At 47.7% G+C, this 27,910-nt stretch overlaps 1 protein-coding gene and 1 long non-coding RNA gene across 4 annotated transcripts; one reads left to right on the top strand and one right to left on the bottom strand.

The window, feature by feature from the left end:
• The first annotated feature begins 20 nt into the window (after positions 1-20).
• On the top strand, positions 21-7,387 carry LOC118927124 (uncharacterized). Of its 2 annotated transcripts, none has more exons than XR_005030713.2 (4): positions 21-160; positions 3,045-3,134; positions 3,202-3,368; positions 7,004-7,387. It is a non-coding gene; the product is annotated as an uncharacterized LOC118927124 (long non-coding RNA). The 2 variants fall into 2 exon arrangements; XR_005030714.2 differs by lacking the exon at positions 7,004-7,387 and adding an exon at positions 6,083-6,910.
• On the bottom strand, positions 85-27,140 carry SMPDL3B (sphingomyelin phosphodiesterase acid like 3B). 2 transcript variants are annotated; one of them, XM_036914963.2, is made up of 8 exons: positions 26,845-27,029; positions 11,710-11,923; positions 9,156-9,253; positions 5,749-5,892; positions 4,602-4,774; positions 3,275-3,455; positions 3,061-3,194; positions 85-607 (listed from the first exon to the last, which is right to left on the bottom strand). In XM_036914963.2, exons 1-8 carry the CDS (start codon positions 26,921-26,923, stop codon positions 242-244), a joined length of 1,389 nt encoding a protein of 462 aa, XP_036770858.2. In that variant the 5' UTR covers positions 26,924-27,029; the 3' UTR covers positions 85-241. The 2 variants fall into 2 exon arrangements, with proteins under 2 accessions (XP_036770858.2, XP_057355875.1); XM_057499892.1 differs by lacking the exon at positions 85-607 and adding an exon at positions 614-1,460 and having other exon boundaries at positions 26,845-27,140.
• Positions 27,141-27,910: the final 770 nt, after the last annotated feature.

The raw sequence follows: 27,910 nt of genomic DNA, 5'->3' as shown, positions 1-27,910 counted from the left end.
AAAAGAACGCACGGAATAGACGATGAGCACTGTTCTTTGGTTAAAACATGAACCATGAATGAAATGTGCTTGTGGCGGGGTCTCCGTGCTTCATTTCCTGCTCCGGCTGTCCCATTCCCAGGTCGCTCTCTGCGGACGCGGGGCCAATCGTGGAAAACAGGTCTGCTGGGGGGCCGGGGAAGATGCTGCTGCCCCTTTCCCGAGGGGAAAGACGAGCCCAGCTGGCGGGCAGCGTCCGGGGTCACTGCTGGAGCAGCGCGCGCAGGCCCAGCAGCGCCGCGAGCAGGAGCGCGAGCTGGGGCGCGGGCGCGGCGCCGGGGGCGCGCAGGCAGGCGGCGTACGCGTCGAAGGCCACCTCGCGCAGCGCGCACACGTGCTTGGCGCGGCAAGCCTCGCCGCAGGCCTGCAAGTCGTGGCTGACCGAGTTGTAGACGTAGTAGCGCTGCAGCACGTCCTGGTCGCTGGCGATGCGGCCAAGTGCCGCGTGCATGGAGCGGGCGCCTGCGTCGGGCACCCCGTAGGCCTCGGTCACCCGGTACTCAAGCTGCCAGATTGGCGTCCCCTGCGCGTTGGCCTGGCTCAGATTCATGAAGTAGGTCACCATGTCCTGGAGAGAAGGTGCGAGGTGGGCTAGCTGTGAGCAGCTGTCTGCTTCCATCCGCAATCCTGCACCTTGCATTTGCCCCCAGATTCTTCATAGGCAGTACTAATGACCGCTGTTAGTTGTTAAGCATTTACTGCTTACCCGGTATGCTTGGCAAGACATCCTCTGATTGACTCTGTGAGGCGACTGTGCTCATTACCCCTATTTCACAGATGAGGAAATTGAGTCCTAAAGAGACAATTCATTTGCCCAGGGTCCTATAGGTGTTCTGAGGCAAAGGAGGGATTGGGACCCAGGTTGTTTATTTACTCCATTAGCATTTTCTGTCCCAGCAAGCTCCCGGGTACACAGAAGATGCTCAATACATATTTACAGAATGAGTACATAAAAGCAACTTAAAAGAAGTGGGATGGGGTGCCTGTCAGGGAGAGGTTATAGAATCGTGATTGGTTTGGGGCTGGGGATACATTCTAGGACTCAAGTGCGTTTTCAGGACTAGAATCTGGAAGGATTTATCTGTTCAACCCTTTCCACTTAAATTTGTGGACCTGCTTCAGATCACTAGAAGGTGGTAAGAGGAGCTGCCAAGTATGAGTGGCAACTTCCTACTAGGCTTATTACATTTTTCCATTTAATCTCCCAAACCCAGTGAGGTACCATTACTCTAATTTTACAGATGAAGCAACTGGAGGCCCAGAGAGGTCAAAGAGCTTGTAAGTGGAGGAGCCAGGATTCAAACCCAGCTCTGTCTGACTCCCTTCCTGGGCAGGATGGAGGGCATGTTATGGAGGAGGGCTGGGGTGGTGGGTGGGGCATGCCACAGCCTGTGATCCCTCTTGCTAAGGCCTCTGGATGCCTATGTAGACAACAGGCCACACTTAAAAATCCTCAGACCCCTTCTCCATCTCCATTTACTCTGGATCAAGGGTTGGTTATCTTATCCAATCCTTGGTTTTAAAATGTCCTTTCTCAACAGTCAGACTAAATCTCTATACCCACCTCTTCCTGGAACTCCAACTTGAATGCCCAACAGCCTCCTTCCTCTGCATTTTCACCGACATCCCATTTAGATATTTAGTTAACATGTCCCAAAACAGACTTCTGCTCTTTCCCTCAACACCTGGTCCTCCCGCACTGACCCCATTTTAGTAAACAGCAACTTCATCCTTCCAGGCACTCAGGCCAAAGCCCGGAGTCCTCCTTGACTCCTCCCTTTCTCTCACATCTCTCCACTCCACCAGCAAATCCTGTCTTCTCTGCCTTCAGATACATCCAGGATCTGAAACTTCTTGCCAGCCCACTGCTACCACCCTGGCCTATGCACCATCACGTCTCAGTGGTTATCTGGTCATCACCTCCTAACTGATCCGCATTTCTGCCCGTACAGCCTGTTTTGTGCTCAGCAGACATGGTGACTTTGTAAAATTAAAAGTCAGAATATTTAATTCTGCCCCAAACCCTCCAAATCCAGAGTCCTAATCGTGGCTTATATGACCTGACCTCGTCCCTCCCACTCTCCTCTTGTGCCTGCCACTGAGGCCACTCTGACCTCCTTGCTCTTCCCCTAACCCACCAAGCACATTCCTACCCCAGGGCCTTTGACGTGCTCTTTCCTTGCCCTTCCTGAGATACTCACATGGCTTGCTTCCTCAGTTTACTCAGAACCCAAATGCCACCCTATCCGTGACATTTCCTTGCCAAACCTAAGAGCACACACACACCCGTAACTGTCATCACCTGCCTTCTCTTGTTTTCTTTTCTCCTTACCACTCTTTGCTATGACATACTTACTTATTTACTGTGTGTCTCCTATAAGAATGTCACCTCCCAGAGGGCAGTGACTTTTTGTTACTTATGTATCTGCTGAGCTTAGCACAGGGCATAGCACATAGCATATACTTAGTACATTTTGTTGAATAAATTAAGAAATAATATTTCTTTGTCATTCCAACAAATGCAAGCACATCCCAGGAGATGAGGGATTGCTTAATGAGTTAGGGGCCTGCTTAGCCTGGGGCCTAGTTGGTGGAGGGTTGAGGAGGGCAGTGAGCTTGAGGCCATATTATGGGAGGCTTTGAATACCAGGCCAAAGAGATCTAACTTATTTGGGGGACACTGGGAAGCCATTGAAGGTTTTTGAGCAGGAGAAATACAAGAAATGCTTTAGAAAGAGTAATCCTGTCTGTGGTGTGTAGCAGATGAGCTAGCACAGGGTAGGAGCCTGTGATCAGAGCTAAGGGAGAATCGGGGAAGAACTGACCTAGCTTGGTGGCAGGATTTGGAGGTAGTGCCAGGGTTCTGAACCTGAACTCTAGAAGGATGGAAGTGACTTGACCTTCCTGAGGCTCAGCTGTCAGCAGAGGATGGATTCACTGGGAAAGTCAGAGATGGGGGTGATACATTCTGGCTCCTCCCCACCCTCCTCCCCCCGCACCAGCAGACCCAGGGCTCCTGACCTGCAGTCTCAGTGTGGATCGGTCATATTCGAACACCCGGATGCCTGGATTGTTGGCCCCGTTGACCACTCCAGGTAATGTGGTTTTCCATGGGGTGACTCCAGGTGTAAGGAACATGACACTGATGGGGGCACCTTTCAGGAGAGAGACAGTGAGACAGAGAGGCTGGCGAGAAGGGGGAGGTGGACTGGCAGCTGCCCTCCAGAGTGAGTACCTGCATCATCATAGAACATCCGAAAGCTGTCAGTGTGGTGGTGCCCGAAGAACTGCCCTGCAATGACCCGGTAGTGCCTCTGGACCACCTTCAGGTACTCCTCGTTGAAGCCCTCCCGGAACCATGCTTTGTTCTGCTTCTTCTCAAAGAACCCCGGGGGTACGTGGCCAATAATGTACACCTGTGAGGAAGGGGTAGGGGGGCACTCAGAGATGCCCTCCCAACCCCTCACTTCCACCTCTCAGAACCTGTCCACCTCCCCAAAGGCGAGCAGACAGGCTCAAACGTGCCTCTTCCCTGAAGTCCTCCCCCCTCCCTCTCCCAGGCAGGTTCCGGCAGTCTCGGGGCCCGGCAATGAATGTACCTTGTGTCTCCTGTCTCTGTGCCTTTCCCATGCTATAGCTGCCACCTGGATGCCCCTCTCATTTTCACATCTATAAATCCTACCCACAGTTCAAAACCTAGCCCGAAGTTCTTTGTGAAACCTTCCTGATCCTTTAGAGACTAGTCTCCTCTTGGAGGACTTGGGCACCAGAATTAAACCTTCCCTGCATGTTTGTACAATGCTCTGTGGTAATGTGTGTTTACGTTTTACGTTCCTTGAGTCACTCAGTTAATAATACCTGGGCTTTTTTGCAAGAGGGAGAATGAGGGGGCTCCGGGGAGGGCAGTTAAGAGCATGTGCTTTGGAGTCAAACTGCATCTTGGATGCCAGTGGTTTATTGCCTCCCTGAGGTTCCGTTTCCTCATCCAGAATAGCATCACTGGTGGAGTTTTGAGAGTTCAGTGAGATAATCCATATACAGCACTTAGCAGTGTACCTGATGCATAGTGAGTGCTCAGAACGCCCAGCTGTGAGATTTTGCTGGGATGTGCTGATCGGTGCAGGGACTCAAGCAAATGAGATAACAAGGCCAATCCTCAGGGAGCTGCCAGCCCACAGACTAGATGGACACCCCTCAGGGGCAGAGCATGCCCTTGGGGTCTAGTACACAGTGTGGGCTGCAGCTGTGGCATGTGATGGCAGCTGGAAGAGCACTGGACTTGTCGTGTGGAGACCAGGGTTCTAGTCTCAGCTCCACCACCTATCATGTGACTTGAAATTGTCAGTGCCCCTCAGGAGCCTCACATCTGCAATGGGCCCTGGGGTCCCCGCCTCACAGGCTGTTGTAAGGATGGAAGAAGCCCCCTCCTGGCTCCAGGCTCCAGGCTGATGAAGGACCCTCTGTGATGTGGGCATCTTGAGTAAGTGGGTGAGGTTATGCTGACGCGAAGACTTGTTCAGGAAGTGGCGCAGAAAGGAAGGAGGTGGAGGCAGGAGCCTTACCATTTCCCCAGCTCGGGATGCGTTGGTCAACACATCTTCCAGCCACTGAAACTGCTGGCTGGGGTCAGTCATGTCAGCCGTCCGCTCATTGTTGCTATAGTACAGATTGGTGTTGAGGACCACAATTCGCCCAGCCCCGCTCAGCCCTGGCAACTTCTCAGAATAGAAGGCACCTGGAACATCATGGCCAGGGAGAATCTGGCCTCTGACCAGACAAACCTCTGTCCCCCTCACTTCTCTCTGCCACTTCTCATTCCCTTCCATCCTTCCTTCCCATCTTTCCCGTAGGAGGGGTGTCATGGGTAAGACCAAAGGCTCTGGACCAGGCTCCTAGGTATCAAGTCCTTTCACTTATAGCTGTGCACCTTGGGAAAGTTACCTAACCTCTCTGTGCCTCAGTTTCCTCCTCTGCATAATGGGAATAACAATGAGGTGTGTTTGCCTCTCCGGATCCACTGTCAGTCCTTCTCTACTCAGCTGTCTGTCCCAGGACTAAATGGGCCATGGGCTCCTGGTTGGGTATAGCCTATGAGGAGCCCTGACAGCAGGAAACTGAGGGAAGGGAAGAGAGTAGATCAGAGTCACCTTGGGCTGGCTGTGTCCCTGGATCAGTGGTTCTCAGCCAAGTGATTTTGTCCCCCAGGGAACATTTGGCAATGTCTGGAGACATTTTTGATTATGGCAACTGGGAGTGTTTCTGGCACCTAGTGGGTAGAGGTCAAGGGTGTTTGTTGCTGAACATTCGAGAATGCATAGAACAGCCCCCACAACAAAGAACTGCCTGGCCCCAAATGTCCACAGTGTCAAGATTGAGAAACCCTGCTTGAACTGAAGGTTCAGCCCCTTCCTAGGGTTTTTGCAAGGCGTCTCATAATATGCTAAGCACATACTAAATACTCAGGAAATAGTCCCTCATGATCCTCACTAGTGCTGTGGGTTAAGAGCATGGGCACTCGAGTCAGCCCTGGGTTCTGCTCTCAAGTCTGCTTCTAAACTAGGTGGCCTTGGCTTGGTGTCTTCAGGCCTCAGTCTCCTATCTGTAAAATGGGGATAAAATCGGTACCTGTTTAATGGGGTGTTTGCAAAAATGAAGTCAGGTCAGGCTTTGGCTTATAGTAAGTGCTTAGAGTAGCAATGGTGTTAGTACCTTCTTTGAAGAGAGCCATGGATTCGTCATTGAGCCAGGGTCTCCACAGCTCTGCTACCTGATTGTAGATATTGTTGCTCCCTGCTGGAAACTGGTTTTTTGGGTGAAAGTCATGATTTCCCATAGCAGCGTAGACTTTAGTTTCTGGGACAAAAATGAGAAATATAAACCATTTTATGCAATAGAGCTTGGTGGAGTTAGTCATTTTTCAGTCACCACTGGTCATCAGAGATAATGGGGAAGAGCCATAGCATAGATGAGGAAGTACAGATAAGGAAAATACAGAGATAAGTGGAAAACCACATTTGATAGAATCTGACTGAAGTTTTTTCAGACCTCAGAAGGAGAAGCAGTCCCTGACCCCATTCCCAGCAGAAAGTTTCGTCACCAGAAAGGAAGCACCAGATGAGGGGGAGGAGGAAGCTAGAAGATCTAAATAATCTTCAGATCCATCATCAGCCATCAACTCCAGATCCATCTGACTGTTTCCTGATCCACCTGCTGTTCCCGAGCAAGGGAAGGAGTTTCCTTCACCCTGGGAGGCCTCAGAAGTTTATTCATTTGGGATTCAAATATTTACGGAGCACCTTGTTGGTGCCAACGTGTAGACCTGGGAGCTGGGTACCCAACCCCAGCCCAGGGGCCTTGCAGTGTAGTAGGGCAACAGGCATTGAGTAATGCAACATGCGAAGGCCAACACAAAAAGGGAAGAGCCTATGTGCAACACAGAAAAGACCAGTAGTGACTGTACAGTATCCTACTACGCTGATGGACAGTGACTGTAATGGGGTTTGTGGGGGGGACTTGGTGAAAGGGGGAGCCTAGTAAACATAATGTTCCTCATGTAATTGTAGATCAATGATACCAAAATAAAAAAAATTTTAAAAAAAAGGGAAGAGCCTAGTTATGGGCATGGATAGCAGGGTGTGGTTGTGGCGGTCGGGGGCCAGGGGAGGCCTCCCTGTGGAAGTGAACTGCAAATGAGCCCAGGAGGAGGAGGGGAGCCCCTCAGACTCATTTCCTTCCTGTGAGCAGCCTCATTCTTGATTTTGTTTTTACATCTGTGTCTGGCATGTAATAGTTGCTCAATAAATATCTGACTATTAACAAAAACTCCTCTGAGCTCCAGGCAGGGCCTCGCCCTTATATGAATACTTGGCTTACCCCAGGGAGGGACCCTGAACCGATGAGGGAGGCGGGAGCCTCCAGTTCCCACTTAGGGATACGTTTCTAACAAATCCTTTGCCCTTTGTAGCTTACATCTGGCAAGGCTGAGAGCCCCACTGAAGAGGAGGTGTAGAATTCCCATGAGCAGTTGTTCACAAAGCTGGAAGTCATCACTGCAACTCCCTGGAAAAACTCACCTCTCTAACATAAATGCTGGCAGCCATTAAGAACCCCTTTAAGAAAAAACACACATCCCTGAATCCCAAGAACAGACAAGAAGGGAAACTCTCCTGTTTTGCACTGCTTCTATGTGCCAGGCACTGTTCCAAGCTCCTTACAAGCATAAGCTGCATGAGGGCACCACTTGGCAGCTTGTCCACAGCCAAGTTCCCCACCCCTGGAATGATGCCTCATCCACAACTGGAACTCAGTAACTATTTGGTGCCTAAATGAGCAAATGGATCACCTTATTTAGTCCTCACAACAGCTCTGGGCATTATTCTCATTTTCACTGGAAGAAAACCGAGTCTCCAGGGGCTTGCCCAGCTAGACTGTGGCAGCACCTGAATTGGGACCTGGATCTGATTCCCCTGCACACGTTTCATTCACCACTCAGCCTTGCTAGAGAGTAGGGGCTGGTGTTCACAGCAACTCTAAAGGGGAACACAGGTGGCCTGTGGCAGGTTCCACATGATGTGGAACCCAAGATCTCAAGGTACAGACCCTTCCTCCTCTCCAACATGCTTTGGTGTAATTCTCAAATAAGATAATGCCTCATTTCATCTCTCCCAATTCATTCTCATTTTAACATCTCTACACGTTGGGTGTGATTTACATGGAGGCCAAGAGAAGGCGCTGTCCTACTTTCATTACCATCATTGTTTTCTTAGCAATACATCAAACAGTAACTCATCTTCCAGTCAATGGCATCTTGGGTATTAGGAAATTCAATAAATGTGCAAGTATGTTATAAACTAGAAAATCTTCTAACATTTATCTGTAAAATCATAGTTAATAAAGCATGCTCTGATTCATTATAGAAGCCCTAGGTGGAGCAGAGGAACAAGAGCTCAAAGCTGGATCTGAGTTTGATCTCTCTGTACCAGCTGACCAGGTCTGAACTGTAGGTTCCTTATCTATACATCCAGGCAAGTCTTTGCATAAACTGATTGAACGGGGTGGCAGAAGGGACAAGATGTTGCCTTGAGGACAGAGGTGGGATGATGACAGCCGCTCAGACTTCCTCCTGGCGTAGCAGTGTGAGTGGTGGATAAAAACATGCAGAAACCAGGATTTGCACCTCACCTTGCCACATGACCTTGACCAACTTTCTTGACCCCAAGGCTCACATTTCTCATCAGTAAAGTTGAGATAATAATAGCACTTCTCTCTGGATTATCATGACAGTGAATGAGCTGAGGCACAGAATAGTCTCAGAGGGGTGGGTACCTGACACTTAGTGCTCAGATACGTAGACACGTGGTTATTGATGCTGCAGTTATTCATTTTCATTATCATTATTCCATACGTGGGTCCTGGGGACCCATGACTTAAGACCTCAAGAGAAAGCAGCTATACCAAAACCCAGAGGAGGTGGGAGGTGGGAGGTAGGGGCTCAGGGCTGCTCTCACAGGGGCCCAGCTGGCAGCCTGCTTCAGCCCCCGGGACCTTGTGTGTGGCTCAGCCTGCTGAAAAACGTTTTCAAGGGCCCCCGCGGGGACATGAAGACCCCATTCCCCTGGTCATGCCCTGTGAGGCTGCTGCCATGCACACAGTCCCTGCCTGCCTTCCCAGAGATAGCACCTTGGCTTGAAATCAGCACATCCCAGAGGCCCCAGCAGCCAGGATGGTTTGATGCCTGTGGATGATAACTCCAGAGCCCCTGCAGGACACGAGGGCTGTGTGCAAGTCTCCATGTGAGACTTACCCAGGGATGAAGCCTGTACCTAACTACGGACGCCTTGAGAAGGGGCTGAGTGACAAGGACAGAAGGCAGGGAAGTGTGAGGCATTTCCATTAATAGGATTCTGTGTGTACCCACAGGCCAGTGAGTGCACACATTCCTGGACACGCTGTTGCGAGGTAAGAAGTGATCTCTGGGAAGTGCCTGGCGCAGCACCTGGCCAAGCCCCGAGCCATTGTCAATGGATGAAGGTCATTCCCCTACATCTTACTGCTGTTGTCCCCACTGCCTGGACTCAGGGAATGCCGCGAGACACCGATGGCAGAGGCTCTCTCACCTGGAAAGACCTCTCTGATGAGCTTGGTCAGGCGTTCCACAATTGCCAGCACAGCCTCCTCTCCCAGCCTCTCATCGGCCACATGAGGTGTGTCATCACTGCAAAACACCACCAAGATAGTTTGGTGGCAGCCTGGGAAGGGGCACAAGTAAAAGGGACAGCTGTGCTGTGAGAAAAGGGGCTGTGGAACTGGCATTGGACATCTGCTGACCTCAGACCAGGCACTGGGAGTCACATAAGAAAGAGCTCTGCCATTGACCTGCTGTGGGTCCCTGGCTGGGTGTTTAACCTCATCGGCTCATCTGGAAAACAGGGAAAATAATGGTACCCACAATAATGGTACCTACTTAGAGAGTGTTTGTGAGACTTCCGTAAGGGGGAAAAGCTCTTTCTCTCTCTCTCTCTCTCTCTCTCCCTCTATATATATATATATTGTAGAAGAGTAGCTGCTAAGCTGTAATTAATATTATTATCTAGAGAGGGGAGTTCTAGAGTACAGTCCCATCTGCAAGTCCCCAGTGATTTCCGGTTGTGACGCCATCTCTGAGTCTTGCTCTTCTGAGCCTCAAAGGTACTAAGGATTTTAGAGGTGACTTCAGAGGACAGAGTTCAGATCTACTTTATACAGATCTGGGACCTTTTAGTCCCAGGACCATTTAGCTTCCCATTCAGCTGACCTAAATTCCTGGATCCACCTTAGAAATGTGCAGCGAGGTGGGGGAGCAGGGAAGGAGATTGAGGGAAGGCAGGGCTTGGAGACTTGTAGGAACCCCAACAATCTAAAGCCTGAGGACTCTGCCTGTCTCCATAGGCTAAGGCAGCTGCTGCCCAGGAACACCCCAAGGAAATTAATTCATTGAATAGTACTGATAATGCTACTAGCAGCTCACACTGACTGACCGTGCGCCAGGTACTTTCTGCGTGTTGTACCCATATCCACGAATCTGTCCTTCATTCTATTGCTAGTCCTGTGTGACAGATACACGATGGCACAGGAAGGTGGAGAATGCTGCCTATGTGTGTAGGACTAGAAAGTGGCAGAACCGGGCTTTGAACCACATCAGCCTGGCTCCAGAGCCTGTGCTTACACCCACTCCATCCTACTGTATCTGATACCCTCTGATAACCTTTTAGCCCTGTCCTGCCTGGGGACAGGCCAGAAGTCCAAATTCCTTTTTTTTTCTAGTTTGGAGGATCTAATTCTTTCTGATGGAAAACACACCCAATTTCTACAAGTTATGCCCCAAGGGATCCCAACTCTCCCAGAGAAGTCAAACTTCTTAGAAACTGAAGAATTATAAAGGGCCCTAAGGTCATCTCATGCAATGCCGTACACCTCTGCAAGGTCCCAGAGATTTCCAGAGAAAATCATCCCTCTGTTAAAGGATCATGAATTTCCCAAATCGGTCACCTTTCCCAGAGGAATCACATCTTTCAAAATGTTACACGTTTCTCCCACGGCCCCTCCTCGGAGAATTCAGAGGTTCCCCAAGCAACAGTCCTCTCGGGAGCAGGAGTCCAAGGTCATGGCCCTTGACGCTGGGGCTCGCAGGCCCCTCCAGAGACACTGTCCCGCTTCCTGAGCGTCCGGCCTCGCCCCTCCCCCTACCGACCACGGGCCCAAAGAGGGTCATTCCTAGTCACTCCCATGCCGCACTGAGGGGGCAGCTGGGGGCATCGAGGGTCTGATCCTGCCTTAGAGAAGTGTCCACTGGGGTGAAAGAGAAAGCAGGGAGTCAGAGCTCCCGCCAGCCTTCCTCACCTCTTCCCACAGGAAGTCCTCCCAGGTGGCGTGAGGGGCCCTGTGAAACACCCACATCCCCCCAGTGACCCTCTCCTCACTGGGATATAAGGGCCAATGAATGGGCTTGTCTGCGTTGCAGTCCTGAAGACTGCCCGGGCCCCCATCATCTCAGCTCCTCAGTGTGTACCTGGGCAGAGCACCAGGCAGGCTAACCCACCAAGGGGGGCAGTGATGGGCGGACCTCCAGTGACCCGGACAGCAAATGCTGGGAACAGCTGGAGGCTTACAGCAGCATCCTTGGACGGGAAGCAGGAATGGAGCGGCTGTGGCTCAGCCAGAATCACCCCTCAAGCTACCCCCATGCAGAGGAGTGAGAACCCCGCAGGGCCAGGGCAGCTGACCAGCAGTCCCAGTGCCGGACCCCTTTCAGCCCTCACCTCCCTCCCTCCGCACATCTGGATCTCTAAGGCTTCGAGTCCCTAAACCCCAGTGGGGGTGGCTCCAGCGTTCATCCCCCAACTTAAAATCAGGGAATTCTCCACATGCCCAGACCGGACCGCGCCGCCAGCCTCAGAGAGAGCTGAGCTCGGCCGAGGCCAGGAAACACGCAGGTTCAGGGCGCAGACTTTGGGATCAGCCAGGCGCAGGTCCCCTGGGCAAGCGGTGTAACTCCTTCGCGCTCTGGGTTCATCCTTTCTAGAACAGGGCTGGTGTGAGGACTAGGGGAGAGGGCGGGGCAGGTGGCACGCGTGGCCGGCAGGTGGCACGCCGCGTGGCCCAGCCAAGGGTAGTTGCCGGGACCGCTCTCACCCAGTCCAGAGAATGAAGTCTGGCTCCGGCTCGATCTCCCTCATGGCCCAGACGGAGGAGTTGACCAGCACCCACGGCGAGTCGCAGAGGTAGTCGCCCCAGGGGCCCGCGCCGGGCACGGGCCGGGAGCCGGCTGATGGGCACACCTGGAAGGGGTCTTCAGATACCTTGTAGTCGGGGTCAAGGTGCAGGTCAGAGATGTGCCAGAACTTCCCTGCAAGGGCGAGGAGAGCCTCCTCAGTGCTGGTCCCTCCCTGAGCCTGGGCGGGGGAGGAAGTCTGGAGAACCGTGGGCCCCTGGAGGGAGGTTGCAGAGGCGAAGGGAAGTTTGCCCTGAAGCCAGGGCTCACTGAAAAAGGGCACAAGTCTGGCTTTGCCCAGGGAAGCACTGGGCGGAACTGAAACAGCCTGGCTCTCCTCCTGATCCGGGGTCTTTGAAAAGGCCTTTTCCTACAGTCCTAATGATTCTGGATGCAGGGTGGCAGCTCGAGCATCTGGACGTGGTCCTGTGTGCTGGAAACCCGGTCCCAGCTCCAGACCAAGGGAGGCTGACATGCCAAAATTCTCTTGGTAAGAGTACGGAGAAGGGAACCCAAAGAAACAGGCCACACGGAGCGGGTTTGTCATCTGTATCCAGCACAGGGCCTCGTATAAGTAGCTTCACTGACGCTTACTGAAGGCAAATGGAGTAGGTTTGTCTTCTGCCCTAAACCCTGTTTCTGGCTAAGACCAGGCTGAGGCCTGGGATTTCCTCACCCTTATCAGTGCTGTCACTTCCTCCTCCATTTCCTGCGTCACTCAGAGCCGCCAGCCAGCCCCCACCAACCCCCAGGACACTGGGCCTGGGCCTGGGAGTCCCGGATTCGGCTGCCTTCAGAATTGGGTAGCCACAGGACATTCAGTGTGGCTCCAGTGCCTGCCGGAACGTAAAGTCTGGCCTCTGATCCTCACCTGTTGGCTTTTCCTCCCAGATGCTGCTGAGCTTTTGCCCACCTCTCCCGATTTTCCATAACACGTTCACATGAAGGTACAAATGACTGATTAAGGAAACCATGCCTCCCGTGATCACTGGAGTCATCCTCACCACAGCCCTGGAGGTATTGCTCATTATCCCCATTTTGCAGATAAGGAAACTAAGGTTCACGGGTCAACATGCCTGAGATCACATGGTAAGTGGTGGGGGTCCTGTGGCTCCTGATTGTCTCCCAGGAAGACGTGATTGCTAAGGGGTTAAACCAGTGCCTTTTTATTTTAGATATGTCTTTTTGGAGACAGTCTATGCCTGTTTTGTTTGTCTGTTTTTTACCCAAACCGAGATTCTTTGTTTATAATGGTAAGAATTTAAACTTTTCACACAAATTGTGATCCCTAATTAATGTGAAATTCCTCCTACAGGGGCAAAATCCTAAGCCCAGAAAAGAAATTAACTGTCCTGTGTCAACCAGGAAATGGGCAGAGTTGCTGGGCTTCCCCAAGGCCCTGCACTGAGGCTGTGGAGGGGTCGTGCCCACTTCCAAGACCGGGCCAGCCAGGTTAGATGCAATGAGGCCCTGTGCCCTGCTTTCTGGCTTGTGGACCCCTTGCTTCCTCTGAAGGCTGGAGTGGAGACCCCTCCCCTGCCTCAAGCAGGCCCTTTCTCAGCCAACCAGAAACACCCAGCCGCTCTGCCCCTTTGATGTTACTCAGTGGGCATTTCCCCACTTCAGAAACTCCTTGTCTGTGGACAGGACTCAAGCATCAGCTGTTGGTTCTCATCTCTTCTTACAGGCTCTGGGCTAGTCACTGTGTAGAACTGAAACTCCTTCCAGCCTCCCTTGCACTTCCTAGCGCGTGTGTGTGCTTGTGTCCCCAAAGGCCTGACTCCCGGAAAAGCCTGGGTGGTCGAAAGAATGGCATAGAGAGCCAGAGGTCCAGGCAGGTGGCTCCACTTCCTTGGGCCCCCGTCTCCTTGTAATGGAGGCAGGTCACAGAGAACCCATCTGCCCTTGGCCCAGTCCATCCCACCCATTCTCCTCTCGGGGCCTGTTTCCTGGCTCCTTCCCCAGTCTTCCTCAGGTCATCACAGCTGCTTTCTCCTCCTCATTCAGGCCTCAGCCCAAAGATCACCTCCTCAGAGAAGCCTTCCCTGACTACCTTGTCTCCAGTTCACTTCCCCGTCCCATGTGGTCACTAGCTATCACCTCCCCCAGCTCTTTTTTCTTCAGCACTCTCACATATGAAATCATCTTGTGGGCTTGCTCATCATCCATCTTTCCTGTCTACAGTGTCAGTTCCATGAGAACACGAGGCTCGTCCTTCCTCTGTGTCCGCAGCACACAGAGCAGTGCTGGCATGTGGAAGGTGCCCAAATATATTCAAGGAATGAGCTGCAAGGGGGGGATTAGACTGGAAAGCACTCCGAGAATGTTAGCCGGGTGCCCTTTATATGCTTATCTCATCTCATCCTTGCAGCCATTCTGCCAGGTGGGATTCTTATGCCCATTTCACAGATGAGGAAACTGAGGCTCAAACCAGATCTCTCTGACTTCAAAGCTGAGACACAGTGTTGACTCAGCCACCATGAAGGTGGGGCTTTTTACATGTGTGTGTTACAATATACATATGTTGCCCATAAAAGAATGGGAGCCACAGGTGGCTATGGGATTAGTCACAGACTCTGAGGAATTACATTCTAATTATCACATCACAGAGAAGGGGTGGGCAGAAGGACCCTGGGTAGGGAGGCAGGTTCTTTGGTTTCTGTTCCAGGCTCTTCCAGGTATTGGCTGAGGACTGGGCAAGCCAGCTGGCCTTGCTGAGCATGAGGGTGTTTGACATCTGGCCTGATTCTCTGTAAACATCTACTAAGATACTGAAGGAGAGAGGGCTTGTAGAGAAGACTCTCCATACATTCCTGTCCCTGGCAATTACCCCTGGAACCAGGAGGGGGCTGGGAGGCTGTGGCACCCAAGCACTTGACCTTTAGACCAGAGCTCCTCAAACTTTACTGTGCAGAGGACTCACCTGGGGATCTCGTTAAAATCATTCATACTTCTTGAGTCTTCTACAGTAAGAAAGTATTCATGTATTCTTTGAGTTTTAAGAAGAGACTTACCCATCTTAGCTGCCATTATGATTAATTAATTATTGAGAATATGAATCAATTTGGTATCAAGTACAGTGAGTAGCTGAGGGAATTCCAATTCCACCACCTGCTAGCTGTGTGAACAGGAGCACCTTTGTGTCCGTTTCCTCATCTGTAAAATGGGGACAGCAGCGCCCCCTGCCTCATACAGTCTCTGTGAGGGTTAAAATGCAACGTGTGAGCACACAGCAAAGCAGCAGTTACTCTGAATGTGGTCCCAGGATCCCCCTCTCACCCATGGAGGCAGATGGGATGAGGTGGGAGTGGCTGTGTCCTTCCTTAGCGCCTCCTCAGCTGCTGTCGCCTGCAAGTAGGGTGCAGATCCAGGCCAGAACATTTGAAGCACAACAATGTAAGGGCAGATCCTGTCTCCTCCTGGATTGCCCTCCTTGGCTGAGGGCTGGTGAGCACAGTGCACCTGCTGGTTTTAATTTGGAGAGCTCAGCTCTGCTCCCTGGGCCGGCAAAGCAGTCTCCTGGCCCTCCTCCTCCTTCACCAATAAGGTCACCAGGCCTCCTTGTCCACCGGGGACAAGACAGAGCCCAGGGCCTCATAGATTTGTGAGGCCCATGGAAATGTCTAAGACCCAAAAAAACTGCATGGGCTCCAAAGTTCAGGACAAAAACTATGCCATCAATATCAATAATTCATTTCAAAAGTCATACTTTATTACATTTTTGTTAGAAATCATATGTAATGTCAGATCCTTTTGCTATGAGTTATGATGGGGTGAAAGAGACTCACAAAAATCATTCCTAAAGCCTATGAAGTTCCTGCACTGGCCAAAAGGTGAGTTTGCTTATAGTGGGAGACAAGAAAAGGAAAGCAGGAAGGCACCTGACATTTTTTTACAACCTACTGAGTGCCAGATTCTGTGCCAACCAATCTATCCATGAAACCTCCTGACAGAATGATGAAATATTCTATTATTGTACCCATTTTACAGATGAAGAAACTGAACTAGTTACTGGCAGATCTGTGATTCATATCATGATCACGGAGCACTTTACTCTATCACTAACATGCAATTGGAACTTGGATATAAAAAACTGGTCCCATGAACTTTTACAGTGTGTTACAATGTGATCTCATTTAACTATTATTTGATTTCTCTTCTGCTATTCTATTTTATAAACAGTGAAATCAAAGCTTAGGGTCACAAAGATATTAGAAGACAGGACCTAAGCTTTCAGACTTAAGGCAGCAGGTTGTTTTTGAAATGGCTGCCGGAAACTGGGAATCAGGGAAATCTTGGTTTGGCTCTTGTCTCCTCCACACAGAAATAAGAGATTCCTCATCTTAGCCTCGGTTTTCTCATATGTAAAAAGGGGCAGTGCCCATAGCAAAAGGATGATGTGTGGATACAAAGCAGCCTGAGGGCTGATTCCCTGGAACACTCAGCCCCTCGGGCCCCAGCTTTTCTTCTCTGGAGCCTCTGTTTTCCTCAAGTGTAAGATGAGGGTGTTGCATAAAGGTTATCTGAAGGCACTTCCCATTCTAATGCTCCATGCTTCCAGGACTTCTCTGTTACTGTGTATAACACACCACGAAACAAGCTTGGTCCCTGTTTCAATCCTTTGCTTGATACACTAAGCAATAACCCCAAACACTTCAAAAGTAATTGCTCCTCTACAAACTAAGGCCCTCCCAAACACAAACACTTCACTTATTAAAACCAACATTTACTGTGTTAACTACATGGACTGGCCCTCCCCATGGCAGCTCCTGGTGGGCTTAGCATTCGTGAGGGACACCACACCGAAAGAACTCGTCCACTTCCCCACAGTCAGAAGCTGAAGGGTCACTCAGTGTTGCTCGGGTCTGTGCAGGAGACGAGCCAAAAGGTGGTGCCCGCCCAGGCGCTTGGCTAATGAAGGTGGAGGTAGAAACCACATGTTTCATGCAAAGCAGAGATGATCGCTATTCGACTGACTATTCAAAGTTCTCACACTTCAGGAAGAGACTTGGATTCTGAAAAAACTTACAGGTGCTGTGGAATCCTTTTTAAAGTTAACTTTGCTTTAAAATTATAGATGTTGACATTCCAGAAAATTTGGAGAAAAGAGAAAAAAAGAGTGCCTATAAAGCCCACCATCCCAAGAGGACCCATTGAAGAGCATGATGTATAAGAAGGCTGAGTACACATTTGTCCTGCCACTTCCCAGCTGCAGGATCTGGGACAAGAGTTATATCCCCTCTGAGGGCACTCATTTTCTGAGACTGCTTTTCCTTATCTGATAAATGGGTATAACAGTAATAGTACCGGCTTTATAGGGACTATGAAACAAATGAGGATCTTTTTATTTGTCAAATGGGTTTTAAAAGGACAGCAGATGTCAAGTACCTAGTGTAAGCCTGGCCCATCTTAAGTGCTCAATAAATAAATGTTAGTTCTTCTTGGCTACTTTCCTTAGTGATCCTTTGTTTTTACATAATATTTTATAAACAGAAGGAAGTTGTACAGCCTGGGTTCAAGTCCAGACTGACACTTACTAGATGCATAACCTTGGGTTACTTACTTAACTTCTCTTAAGCTCAGTTTCCTTGACAGTCCCTACTTCACCAGGCTGTCGTCAAGGTGTTCTGAAAACATTGCAGCCGTGCCTGGCACATAATATGTACTTAATAAATATGACTTAAACAGTTTTCAGTTTTGCTGTATTGTCGTGAAACTTTTCCACCAGGTGGTTTTACCCTAATCTATTCAGCTATCCCATTCTAGCTGGTGAACAATATTGCCATTATGGTAAACAACGCAGCAATGAACACCTTAGTGCATGTGGAGGGAGGGGAGAGGCTTTTTAGGCATTAAGACTCTGGGCCGAGGGGTGCCCAATGGCTTTGGATTTCTAAGAAAGCATATTTAAAAGTGCAAGAACGAGGGGGTGAGAGAGCCCATAGGTCATTCCCATTCCCTGGGCAGACTGGCAGGACCCAGTGCTCTGAGTCCCCAGAGGGGGTCTGGGTATCTGCCTCTGGGATGCCCTCACAGGGAAGGAAACCCTCCTCTCAGGGCTTGGCCCAGACATATTTCCACCTTTAAGTCACAGCTCTGGGATCCAAGCCTATCCAGGCAAAGAGCCCGTGCTCCTCCTCCTTGGTGGCCTCTGAGATGCCCGGCCACGCCAGCAGAGGGCTTTGCCAGGGCTCCCAGCTGCTCCTGGGTGGTGTCTAAGGATATGGACCGACCAGAGGCATCTTACAGGCCCTTCAGACTCCAGGCCTGGAGAACAGCTGCCCAGGGCAAGCAACCAACCACAGAAACCCCTCAGTTTCTGCAGCTACAGAAAGGGTGTGACCATCTTAAGGTTCAATTCAAAGGACTCCAAAAAAGGGCAATCTAGAACTCTAAGGCAAACTACCAGTCCAGCCCTCCCACTGACTCCTCTCCAACAGCCAAGAAATCAAACAAGCATCTCAAACTAGATCCCAAATCAAACTGCCGTCTCCTCCTCCCATCTTAACAAATGACAGCTCTGTCCTTTCAGTTGCTCAGACTAAAAACCTGCAGTCACCTTAGAGTCCTCCTTCCCTCATAGCCACCATCTATTAGCAAGTCTTGTCCGATATCAGACCATCTGCCACCTGCCCACTCCTGCCGTCCCATCCTCTCTCTCTGGGTGTTGGCAGTGTTCTCCTCAATGGTTTGGCTGCTTCTCCTGTACGAGGGTGACCAACTATCCCGGTCTGCCCAGGGGACCTGAACTTGAAGCGCTACAACTGGGAAAGTCTCAGGTAAATGGAGACAAGCTGGTCACCCTATCTTTACCCCATGAGCCTCTCCTCAGTGTAGTGGCCAAGGATCCCTTTCAACTTATGCAAGTCACATTGTGTCACAGTGAGACAGGGACCGTGGGCTTAGATAGAGTAGGGTGAGGGCCTCCAGAAAAAACAAAGCAAGGCAATCCATTGTGGGGTTTACTTTGGCCTGCTGGGGGTCCCAACTTGTATTTCTGACTTTACCCAAGTGCTGCTTTTCTTCCTCCAGCCCTAAACAAATGATTTGCAACCTGGGAAATGTAGCACACAAGCCCAAAACAATGTAGTAAAAACAGGAAGGATTCTATCTTGAAAAGAAGATTGCATTTTAAAACCCAATTAGTTAAAAAGTAAGTTTCTTAACATACTCTTTAACAGACAATAACTCAGCCCACCTTGGGAGCAAAGAAGGCAGTCTTGAATGATATGCTCCCAGACCAGGAAGCTGCTATCCTGGGAGGAAATCAGAGCAATAAATTTCTTGTAAGTAAACAGGAAGACTAATAAGAAACTTAATAATGTCTCTTCAAAAATAAACATTTTGGGAGCACTTAGCTAGCCCTTTGTCTCTCAAAAAACGGCCTATAAATCCCCTAGACAACACACCACCTGGGACTTTCTTGTCCCCTCCTGGCATGAGCCAGGAGATCTGTCCTCTCACTTTATCTCTAAATAAAATCCTCTGCCTTGCTCTCCTACCTTGAGTGTTAACGAAGTTCATTCTTCGACTCCATGAACAAGAACCCCACCATTGAAGAGGTGCTCAAGATGGCGGCATGAGTAGGGCGGCAGAAATCTCCTCCCAAAACCATATATATTTTGAAAATACATCAAATACAATTATTCCTAAATGAGAGACCAGAAGATACAGTACAACAGCCAGGCTACTCTATATCTGCGAGAACTCAGCATCTCACAAAAAGGGTAAGATATAAAGCCATGACACGGCAGGACCCAAGCACTCCCCCAACCCCAGCTCACCAGCGGGAGGAAAATAATCAGAATGGGGAGGGAGTGGAAGCACAGGACTGCTAAATAACCAGCCCTAGTAATCTGCACCGGGAGCAAAGACACACATTGCATGGTGTACTGGATATTAGAGAAATGGAAAAGTAAAATCTGAGACAGAGACTGTGGGTGGGTCCCCACAGATGGCTCCCCTGGGACAAAAGAAAAGTGGGCACTTTAAAAGTCTTAAAGTGACAAGGGTTTAATAGGTGAACAAAATCATTCTGGCACATTCAGCCCAGGAGGCAGGAGATCTTAAGAAACTTCAGGTGCCCTAACTCCCTGGGTGGCAATGCAGTTCTGAAGCCCCTCATGGTGATAAGCAGCTTGCCATTCATTCCCCCACGCCAGCACTGCAAGCAAACTGGCTGACCCGCCACTGCTGCAGACCAGCCAGGGAGCAGCCTTGCCCACAGCAAACACATAGAGTCTTCTCCCAGTGCACAGCTAACCAGGCCAGACCCAGAAGCTGCCCCCTGTGCACAGCTGCCCGGCACACACAGAATAAGCTGGCGCAAAGTCCAGAAGGCACAAAGGGGCACCATTCTCGCAGGAGAACACATGCCGCGTGCCTGTGACCCCCGGCAGTGCCCTATGCTATCCCGAGGGCTACCCTGCACACAGCAACAAAGGGAATTAACCCAGAGACTGCTCCCTGTGTGAGGGTAACTGGCACAGGCAACGGAGAAGGGCAAGACGACCAGCAAGCAGGAAGGGACTTTGTTCTCCCAGCTGACACATGTGCCACTTGCTGGCGATCACTTCTATCACCATGAAAAGGCAGAATAACCTGGCCCAGTCCAAAATCACCCAAACAGCACCAGAGAGAGGGCCTGGTGAGATAGATATAACAAATCTTACTGAAAAAGAATTAAAAATAAAAGTCATAACCCTGATGATGGACCTGCAGAGAAATATGCAAGAGCTAAGGGATGAAGTCCAGATGGAGAAAACAGAAATGAAACAATAAATGGGAGGACTGAAGAGCAGACTGGATGAGGTGCAAGAGACTGTTAATGGAATATAAATCAGAGAACGGGAATACAGAGAAACTGAGGCAGAGAGAGATAAAAGGATCTCCAGAAATGAAAAAATATTAAAAGAACTGTGTGACCAATCCAAATGGAACAATATTCAAATAATAGGGGTACCAGAAGAAGAAGAGAGAGAAAAGGGGATAGAAAGTGTCTTTGAAGAAATAATTGCTGAAAACGTCCCAAGCTGGGGAAGGAAACACTCTCTCAGACCATGGAAGCCCACAGATCTCCCAACACAAGGGACCCAAGGAGGACAACACCAAGACATATACTACTTAAAATGGCAAAGATCAAAGACAAGAACAGGGTATTAAAGAGAAGAGAATGGCATGATACATTTAATGCAATGAAACAGAAGGACCTTGAACCAAGAATACTCTACCCGGCAAGGTTATCATTTAAATTTGAAGGAGGGATTAAACAATTCCAGATAAGCAAAAGTTGAGAGAGTTTGACTCTCCCAAACCACCTCTACAGGGAATTTTAAAGGGACTGCTCTAAATGGAAGTACTCCTAAGGCTAAATAGATGTCACCAGAGAAAATAAAATCACAGCAAAGAAAGCAGACCAACCAAATACTAACTAAAGGCAAAAAATAAAGTCAGCTACCCACAAAAGCAGTCAAGGGAAACACAAAAGAGTACAGAATAAAACACCTAACATATGAAGAGTGGAGGAGGAAGAATAAGAAGGGAGAGAAATAAAGAATCATAAGACTATGTTTATAATAGCATAATAAGTGAGTTAAAGTTATACTGTTAGATAGTAAAGAAGCTACCCTTGAACCTTTGGTAACCACGAATCCAAAGCCTGCAGCGGCAATAAGTACATATATATCGATAACCACCCTAAATGTAAATGGACTGAATGCACCAATCAAAAGACACACAATAATGGAATGGATAAAAAGGCAAGACCCATCTATATGCTGCTTACAAGAGACTCATTTCAAACACAAAGACATACACAGACTAAAAGTGAAGGGATGGAAAAAGATATTTCATACAAACAACAGGGAGAAAAAAGCAGGTGTTGTAGTACTTGTATCAGATAAAATAGACTTCAAAACAAAGAAAGTAACAAGAGACAAAGAAGGACATTACATAATGATAAAAGGGAGAGTCCAGCAAGAGGATATAACCATTATAAACATCTATGCACCCAACACAGGATCACCTACATATGTGAAACAAATACTAACAGAATTAAAGGGGGAAATAGAATACAATGTATTCATTTTAGGAGACTTCAACACACCACTCACTCCAAAGGACAGATCAACCAGACAGAAAATAAGTAAGGACATAGAGGCACTGAACAACACACTAGAACAGATGGACCTAACAGACATCTACAGAACTCTACACCCAAAAGCAGCAGGATACACATTCTTCTCAAGTGCACATGGAACATTCTCCAGAATAGACCACATACTAGGCCACAAAAAGAGCCTCAGTAAATTAAAAAAGATTGGAATTCTACCAACCAACTTCTCAGATCACAAATGTATAAAACCAGAAATAAATTGTACAAAGAAAACAAAAAAGGCTCACAAACACATGGAGGCTTAACAACATGCTCCTAAATAATCAATGGATCAATGACCAAATTAAAACAGAGATCAAGCAATATATGGAGACAAATGACAACAAAAGCACAATGCCCCAACTTCTGTGGGATGTAGTGAATGCAGTTTTAAGAGGAAAGTATATAGCAATACAGGCCTATTTAAAGAAGGAAGAACAATCCCAAATGATTAGTCTAAATTCACAGTTATTGAAATTGGAAAAAGAAGAACAAATGAGGCCCAAAGTCAGCAGAAGGACGAATATAATAAAGATCAGAGAAGAAGTAAATAAAATTGAGAACAATAAAACAATAGAAAAAATCAATGAAACCAAGAACTGGTTCTTTGAGAAAATAAATAAAATAGATAAGCCCCTAGTCAGACTTATTAAGACAAAAAGAGCATCTACACACATCAACAGAATCAGAAATGAGAATGGAAAAATCACAACACATACCATAGAAATACAAAGAATTATTAGAGAATACTATGAAAATCTATATGCTAACAAGCTGGAAAACCTAGAAGAAATGGACAACTTGCTAGAAAAATACAACCTTCCAAGACTGACCAAGGAAGAAACAGAAAATCTAAACAGACCAATTACCAGCAACGAAATTAAATCGGTAATCAAAAAACTACCCAAGAACAAAACTCCCAGGCCGGATGGATTCACCGCTGTATTTTATCAGACATACAGAGAAGACATAATACCCATTCTCCTTAAAGTTTTCCAAAAAATAGAAGAGGAGGGAATACTTCCAAACTCATTCTATGAAGACAACATCACTCTAATACCAAAACCAGGCAAAGACCCCACCAAAAAAGAAAATTACAGACCAATATCCCTGATTAATATAGATGCAAAAATACTCAACAAAATGTTAGCAGACCGAATTCAAAAATACATCAAAAAGATCATCCATCATAATCAAGTGGGATTCATCTCAGGGATGCAAGGATGGTACAACATTCAAAAACCCATCAACATCATCCACCACATCAACAAAAAGGACAAAAACCACACGATCATCTTCATAGATGCTGAAAAAGCATTTGACAAAATTCAACATCCATTCATGATAAAAACTCTCAACAAAATGGATATAGAGGGCAAGTACCTCAACATAAAAAAGGCCATATATGATAAACCCACAGCCAACATCATACTTAACAGTGAGAAGCTGAAAGCTTTTCCTCTAAGACCGGGAACAAGACAAGGATGCCCACTCTCTCCACTGTTATTTAACATAGTACTGGAGATCCTAGCCACGGCAATCAGACAAAACAAAAATACAAGGCATCCAGATAGGTAAAGAAGAAGTCAAACTGTCACTATTTGCAGATGACATGATATTGTACATAAAAAACCCTAAAGACTCCACTCCAAAACTACTAGAACTAATATCGGAATTCAGCAAAGTTGCAGGATACAAAATTAATACACAGAAATCTGTTGCATTCCTATACACTAACAATGAACTAGCAGAAAGAGAATTCAAGAAAACAATTCCATTCACAATTGCATCAAAAAGAATAAAATACCTAGGAATAAACCTAACCAAGGAAGTGAAAGACCTATACCCTGAAAACTACAAGACACTCTTAAGAGAAATTAAAGAGGACACTAACAAATGAAAATTCAGCCCCTGCTCTTGAGTAGGAAGAATTAATATTGTCAAAATGGCCATGCTGCCTAAAGCAATCTACAGATTCAATGCAATCCCTATCAAAATACCTACAACATTCTTCAATGAACTGGATCAAATAGTTTTAAAATTCATATGGAACCACAAAAGACCCCAAATAGCCAAAGCAATCCTGAGAAGGAAGAATAAAGCAGGGGGGATCTCGCTTCCCATCTTCAAGCTCTACTACAAAGCCACAGTAATCAAGACAATTTGGTACTGGCACAAGAACAGACCCACAGACCAGTGGAACAGAATAGAGAGTACAGATATTAACCCAAACATATATGGTCGATTAATATATGATAAAGGAGCCATGGGCATACAATGGGGAAATGACAGGCTCTTCAACAGCTAGTGTTGGCAAAACTGGACAGCTACATGTAAGAGAATGAAACTGGATCATTTTCTAACCCCATACACAAAAGTAAATTAGAAATGGATCAAAGACTTGAATGTAAGTCATGAAACCATAAAATTCTTAGAAAAAAACATACTCAAAAATCTCTTGGACATAAACATGAGCAACTTCTTCATGAACATATCTCCACGGGCAAGGGAAACAAAAGCAAAAATGAACAAGTGGGACTATATCAAGCTAAAAAGCTTCTGTACAGCAAAGGACACCATCAATAGAACAAAAAGTCATCCTACAGTATGAAAGAATATATTCATAAATGACATACCTGATAAAGGGTTGACATCCAAAATATATAAAGAGCTCACACACCTCAACAAACAAAGAGAAAATACCCAATTAAAAACTGGGCAGAGGATCTTAACAGACACTTCTCCAAAGAAGAAATTCAGATGGCCAACAGGCACATGAAAAGATGCTCCACATCACTAATCATCAAAGAAATGCAAATTAAAACCACAATGAGATATCACCTCACACCAGTTAGAATGGCCACCATCCAAAAGACAACAACAAGAAATGCTGATGAGAATGTGGAGCAAGGGGAACCCTCCTACACTGCTATTGGGAATGTAAATTAGTTCAACCATTGTGGAAAGAAATACGGAGGCTCCTCAAATAACTGAAAATAGAAATACCATTTGACCCAGGAACTCCACTCCTAGGAATTCACTCTAATTCTACAGGAGCCGAGTTTGAAAAAGACATATGCACCCCTATGTTTATCGCAGCACTATTTACAATAGCCAAGATATGGAAGCAACCTAAGTGTCCATCAGTAGATGAATGGATAAAGAAGATGTGGTACATATACACAATGGAATATTATTCAGCCATAAGAAGAAAACAAATCCTACCATTTGCAACAACATGGATGGAGCTAAAGGGTATTATGCTCAGTGAAATAAGCTAGGCAGAGAAAGACAAGTATCAAATGATTTCACTCATCTGTGGAGCATAAGAACAAAGCAAAAACTGAAGGAACAAAACAGCAGCAGACTCACAGAACCCAAGAATAGACTAACAGTTACCAAAGGGAAAGGGACTGGGGAGGATGGGAGGGAGGGTGGGATAGGGGGAAAAGGGGGCCTTACGATTAGCACACATAATGTGGGGGGGTGCACAGGGAGGGCAGTGATGCCTTGGTTCTTGTTTGCGGAGTCAAAGAATGAACTTAGCAAACACCCAAGGTAGGAGAGCCAGGGCAGAGGCTTTTATTTAGAAATAAAGTGAGAGGAAAGAGCTCCTGTCTCATGCCTGGAGGAGACAAGAGAGCCCAGGGTGGTGCATTGTCTTGAGGATTTATAGGCAGTTGAAGATTTTGGGGAATTGAGGGTTTAGGGTGTGGACTTGTACCACCTGCCCTGCCCTCAGGGTGGGCTGGGTTGTTGTCTGTTTGCTAGTGCTGTTTAGTTTACAGTGAAGTCATGGGTTATGCTGCGATACCCTTGCAGAACACTGAAACATTCCAGGTGAAGTTGCTCCTGGTCTTTTGACCTTTAAGTGATCTCACTGAAGATGTCTATATTCCTAGTCTAGTATCCTTACCCTAGAGAACTAGTGTGACCTTGACTTTGCATAATGCTGAACACAGAGTTTCAATAGGGACTTTACATTGCTACATTGCTTTGACTGTAAATATCCTGCCTTGCTTTTTTCTGGAGGCCCTCAGCCTACTCTGACTACATCCACAGTTCCTGTCTCAACAGTACAACACAGAGAAGACAAGTAGTGACTCTATAGCATCTTACTACACTGATGGACAGTGACTGTAATGTGGTATGTGGTGGGGACTTCTTAATGGGGGGAATCTAGTAACCATAATGTTGCTCATGTAACTGTACATTGATGATACCAAAATAAAAAAAATAAAGAACCCCAGCATCAACACCTCTGCCTAAAACCCTCTGATGAAGTCCCACTTCACTCTGAGAACTTAATCTTCCTCACTGCTTCAGGTCTCCACTCAAATGTCACTTTAATCTACAACCTTTCTCAGCCACCCCACAAGAATCCCCTTCCCTACACTGTATCCTCCTTATTTTGTTTTCTTATTCTCCATGAGCCTTGTTATCTCCTGGAATATTATTATTTACTTGTTCCTGTGTCTTTTAGCCTCTTTGTTCCCAGACAAACGGATGCTTCATTAGGACTGGGACTTGACTTCTATTCTTTTCTGCTGGATCCCTGGTTCTGAGAATCGGGCATGGCACACAGAAGGCCCTCAACCAATACTTGTCAAATGTATTCATGAATCTGCCTGCTACCTGCTACTTCTACCAACTGGCTGGCTCCTATGTACCCACACCTCTTAGAAAAGTCAGTGTCCCTCCCCTGGCCAGCTGTCACCTCCACTTAAAATCTTTAGGCTCAACCAGCACCCCACCACCCGCTCTCTCCCCAGGCCTGCCAGCCCTGGCTTCCTGCCTTGCTAATTTTAGCAGCACTTCCAGCTTCTGTAAGCAGCTTCCAGTAGCCCTGGATCCTGAGTTCAGAGTACAAAACAAAGACATGACAGGCCTTCCCAGTACCTACCTGGTTCAGCCACGGCGACTCCCCAGGGGGCCAGGAAAACCAGCAGTGGGAGCAGCTCCATCTTAGAGGTCCGTCTCATGGGAGCCACGGGATTCCGTCAGCGCTGTTGTTCACACAGCAGAATAATAACTAGGTGTGTGACCGCAGAGAGAGCTTCCTGACCAGTTATGCTGTAATCCAAGGCCCAGCCTCCTCTGACTTCTCCTCCTTTGCCCATCAGGGTGTGAGCAGGGTTTGTGCGAGGAGATGGCACCCTCCAGGACTCTGGACTCTGAGATACAAGGCAGTACCTGTCCTTCCAGTTCCTCAGAGCATTCCAGCCCAGCCAGCCACTGAAATCTCCCGGACACTGGCTCAACCCCTCACTGAGAGGCAGATGCCACCCACTTGCAGAGTTTTTAATGTTGTCCCGCCCCAGCAGAACATTGAAACCTGTATAAAATGGCTGGCCTTGGCCATCAAAGGCACCTGACTGCTCGTTGGAGCTCGAGATGCTCAGCCACAAATGAACAAAGCCTGAGTCATCCGTTCATTCATGCTGGGAACCGCGTCCCAGGGTCTAACCTTCAGACGGAAGGGAGGAGGTGACACATGCCTGTCAAACAGAAACAGAAATAGAGACAATACTGTAATAAACCCCAGGACCCACCCTCCAGCTGCAGCAATTATGATTTTACAGGCAATCTTACTTGATCTGTACCTCCACCCCAACCCCACTGGATTTTTTCAAAGCAAATTCCAGAGATCACATGGTTTGGCCCATAACTGCTTTAGTCTATATCTCTAGAAGATAAGGACTCTTTTTTTTCCTAACACAATAATACCATATCAGATCTTTAAAAAAAAAGTAATTCTTTACTATCACTCACTTTGCATTTGATTGGTCTGTCTCTTAATTTGTAGGCCTCTCCCCCACCCCTTTTTCCTTGTTCCTTTGTCAAAGGAACCAGGTCATTTGTCTGTGATGTCCCCCACATTCTGAAAGTGGCTGACTGCTCTCATTTAACACGTTTCTCTGTCCTCCCTATTTCCTGCCAACTGGAAGTTAGAGGTTCCATGACATTTT

The sequence above is a fragment of the Manis pentadactyla genome, chromosome 4 (assembly GCF_030020395.1).
Source record: "Manis pentadactyla isolate mManPen7 chromosome 4, mManPen7.hap1, whole genome shotgun sequence".
Lineage (NCBI taxonomy): Eukaryota > Metazoa > Chordata > Mammalia > Pholidota > Manidae > Manis > Manis pentadactyla.
The sequence above is the reverse complement of the archived record's forward strand: the minus strand, read 5'-3'. Positions and strand labels throughout refer to the sequence as shown.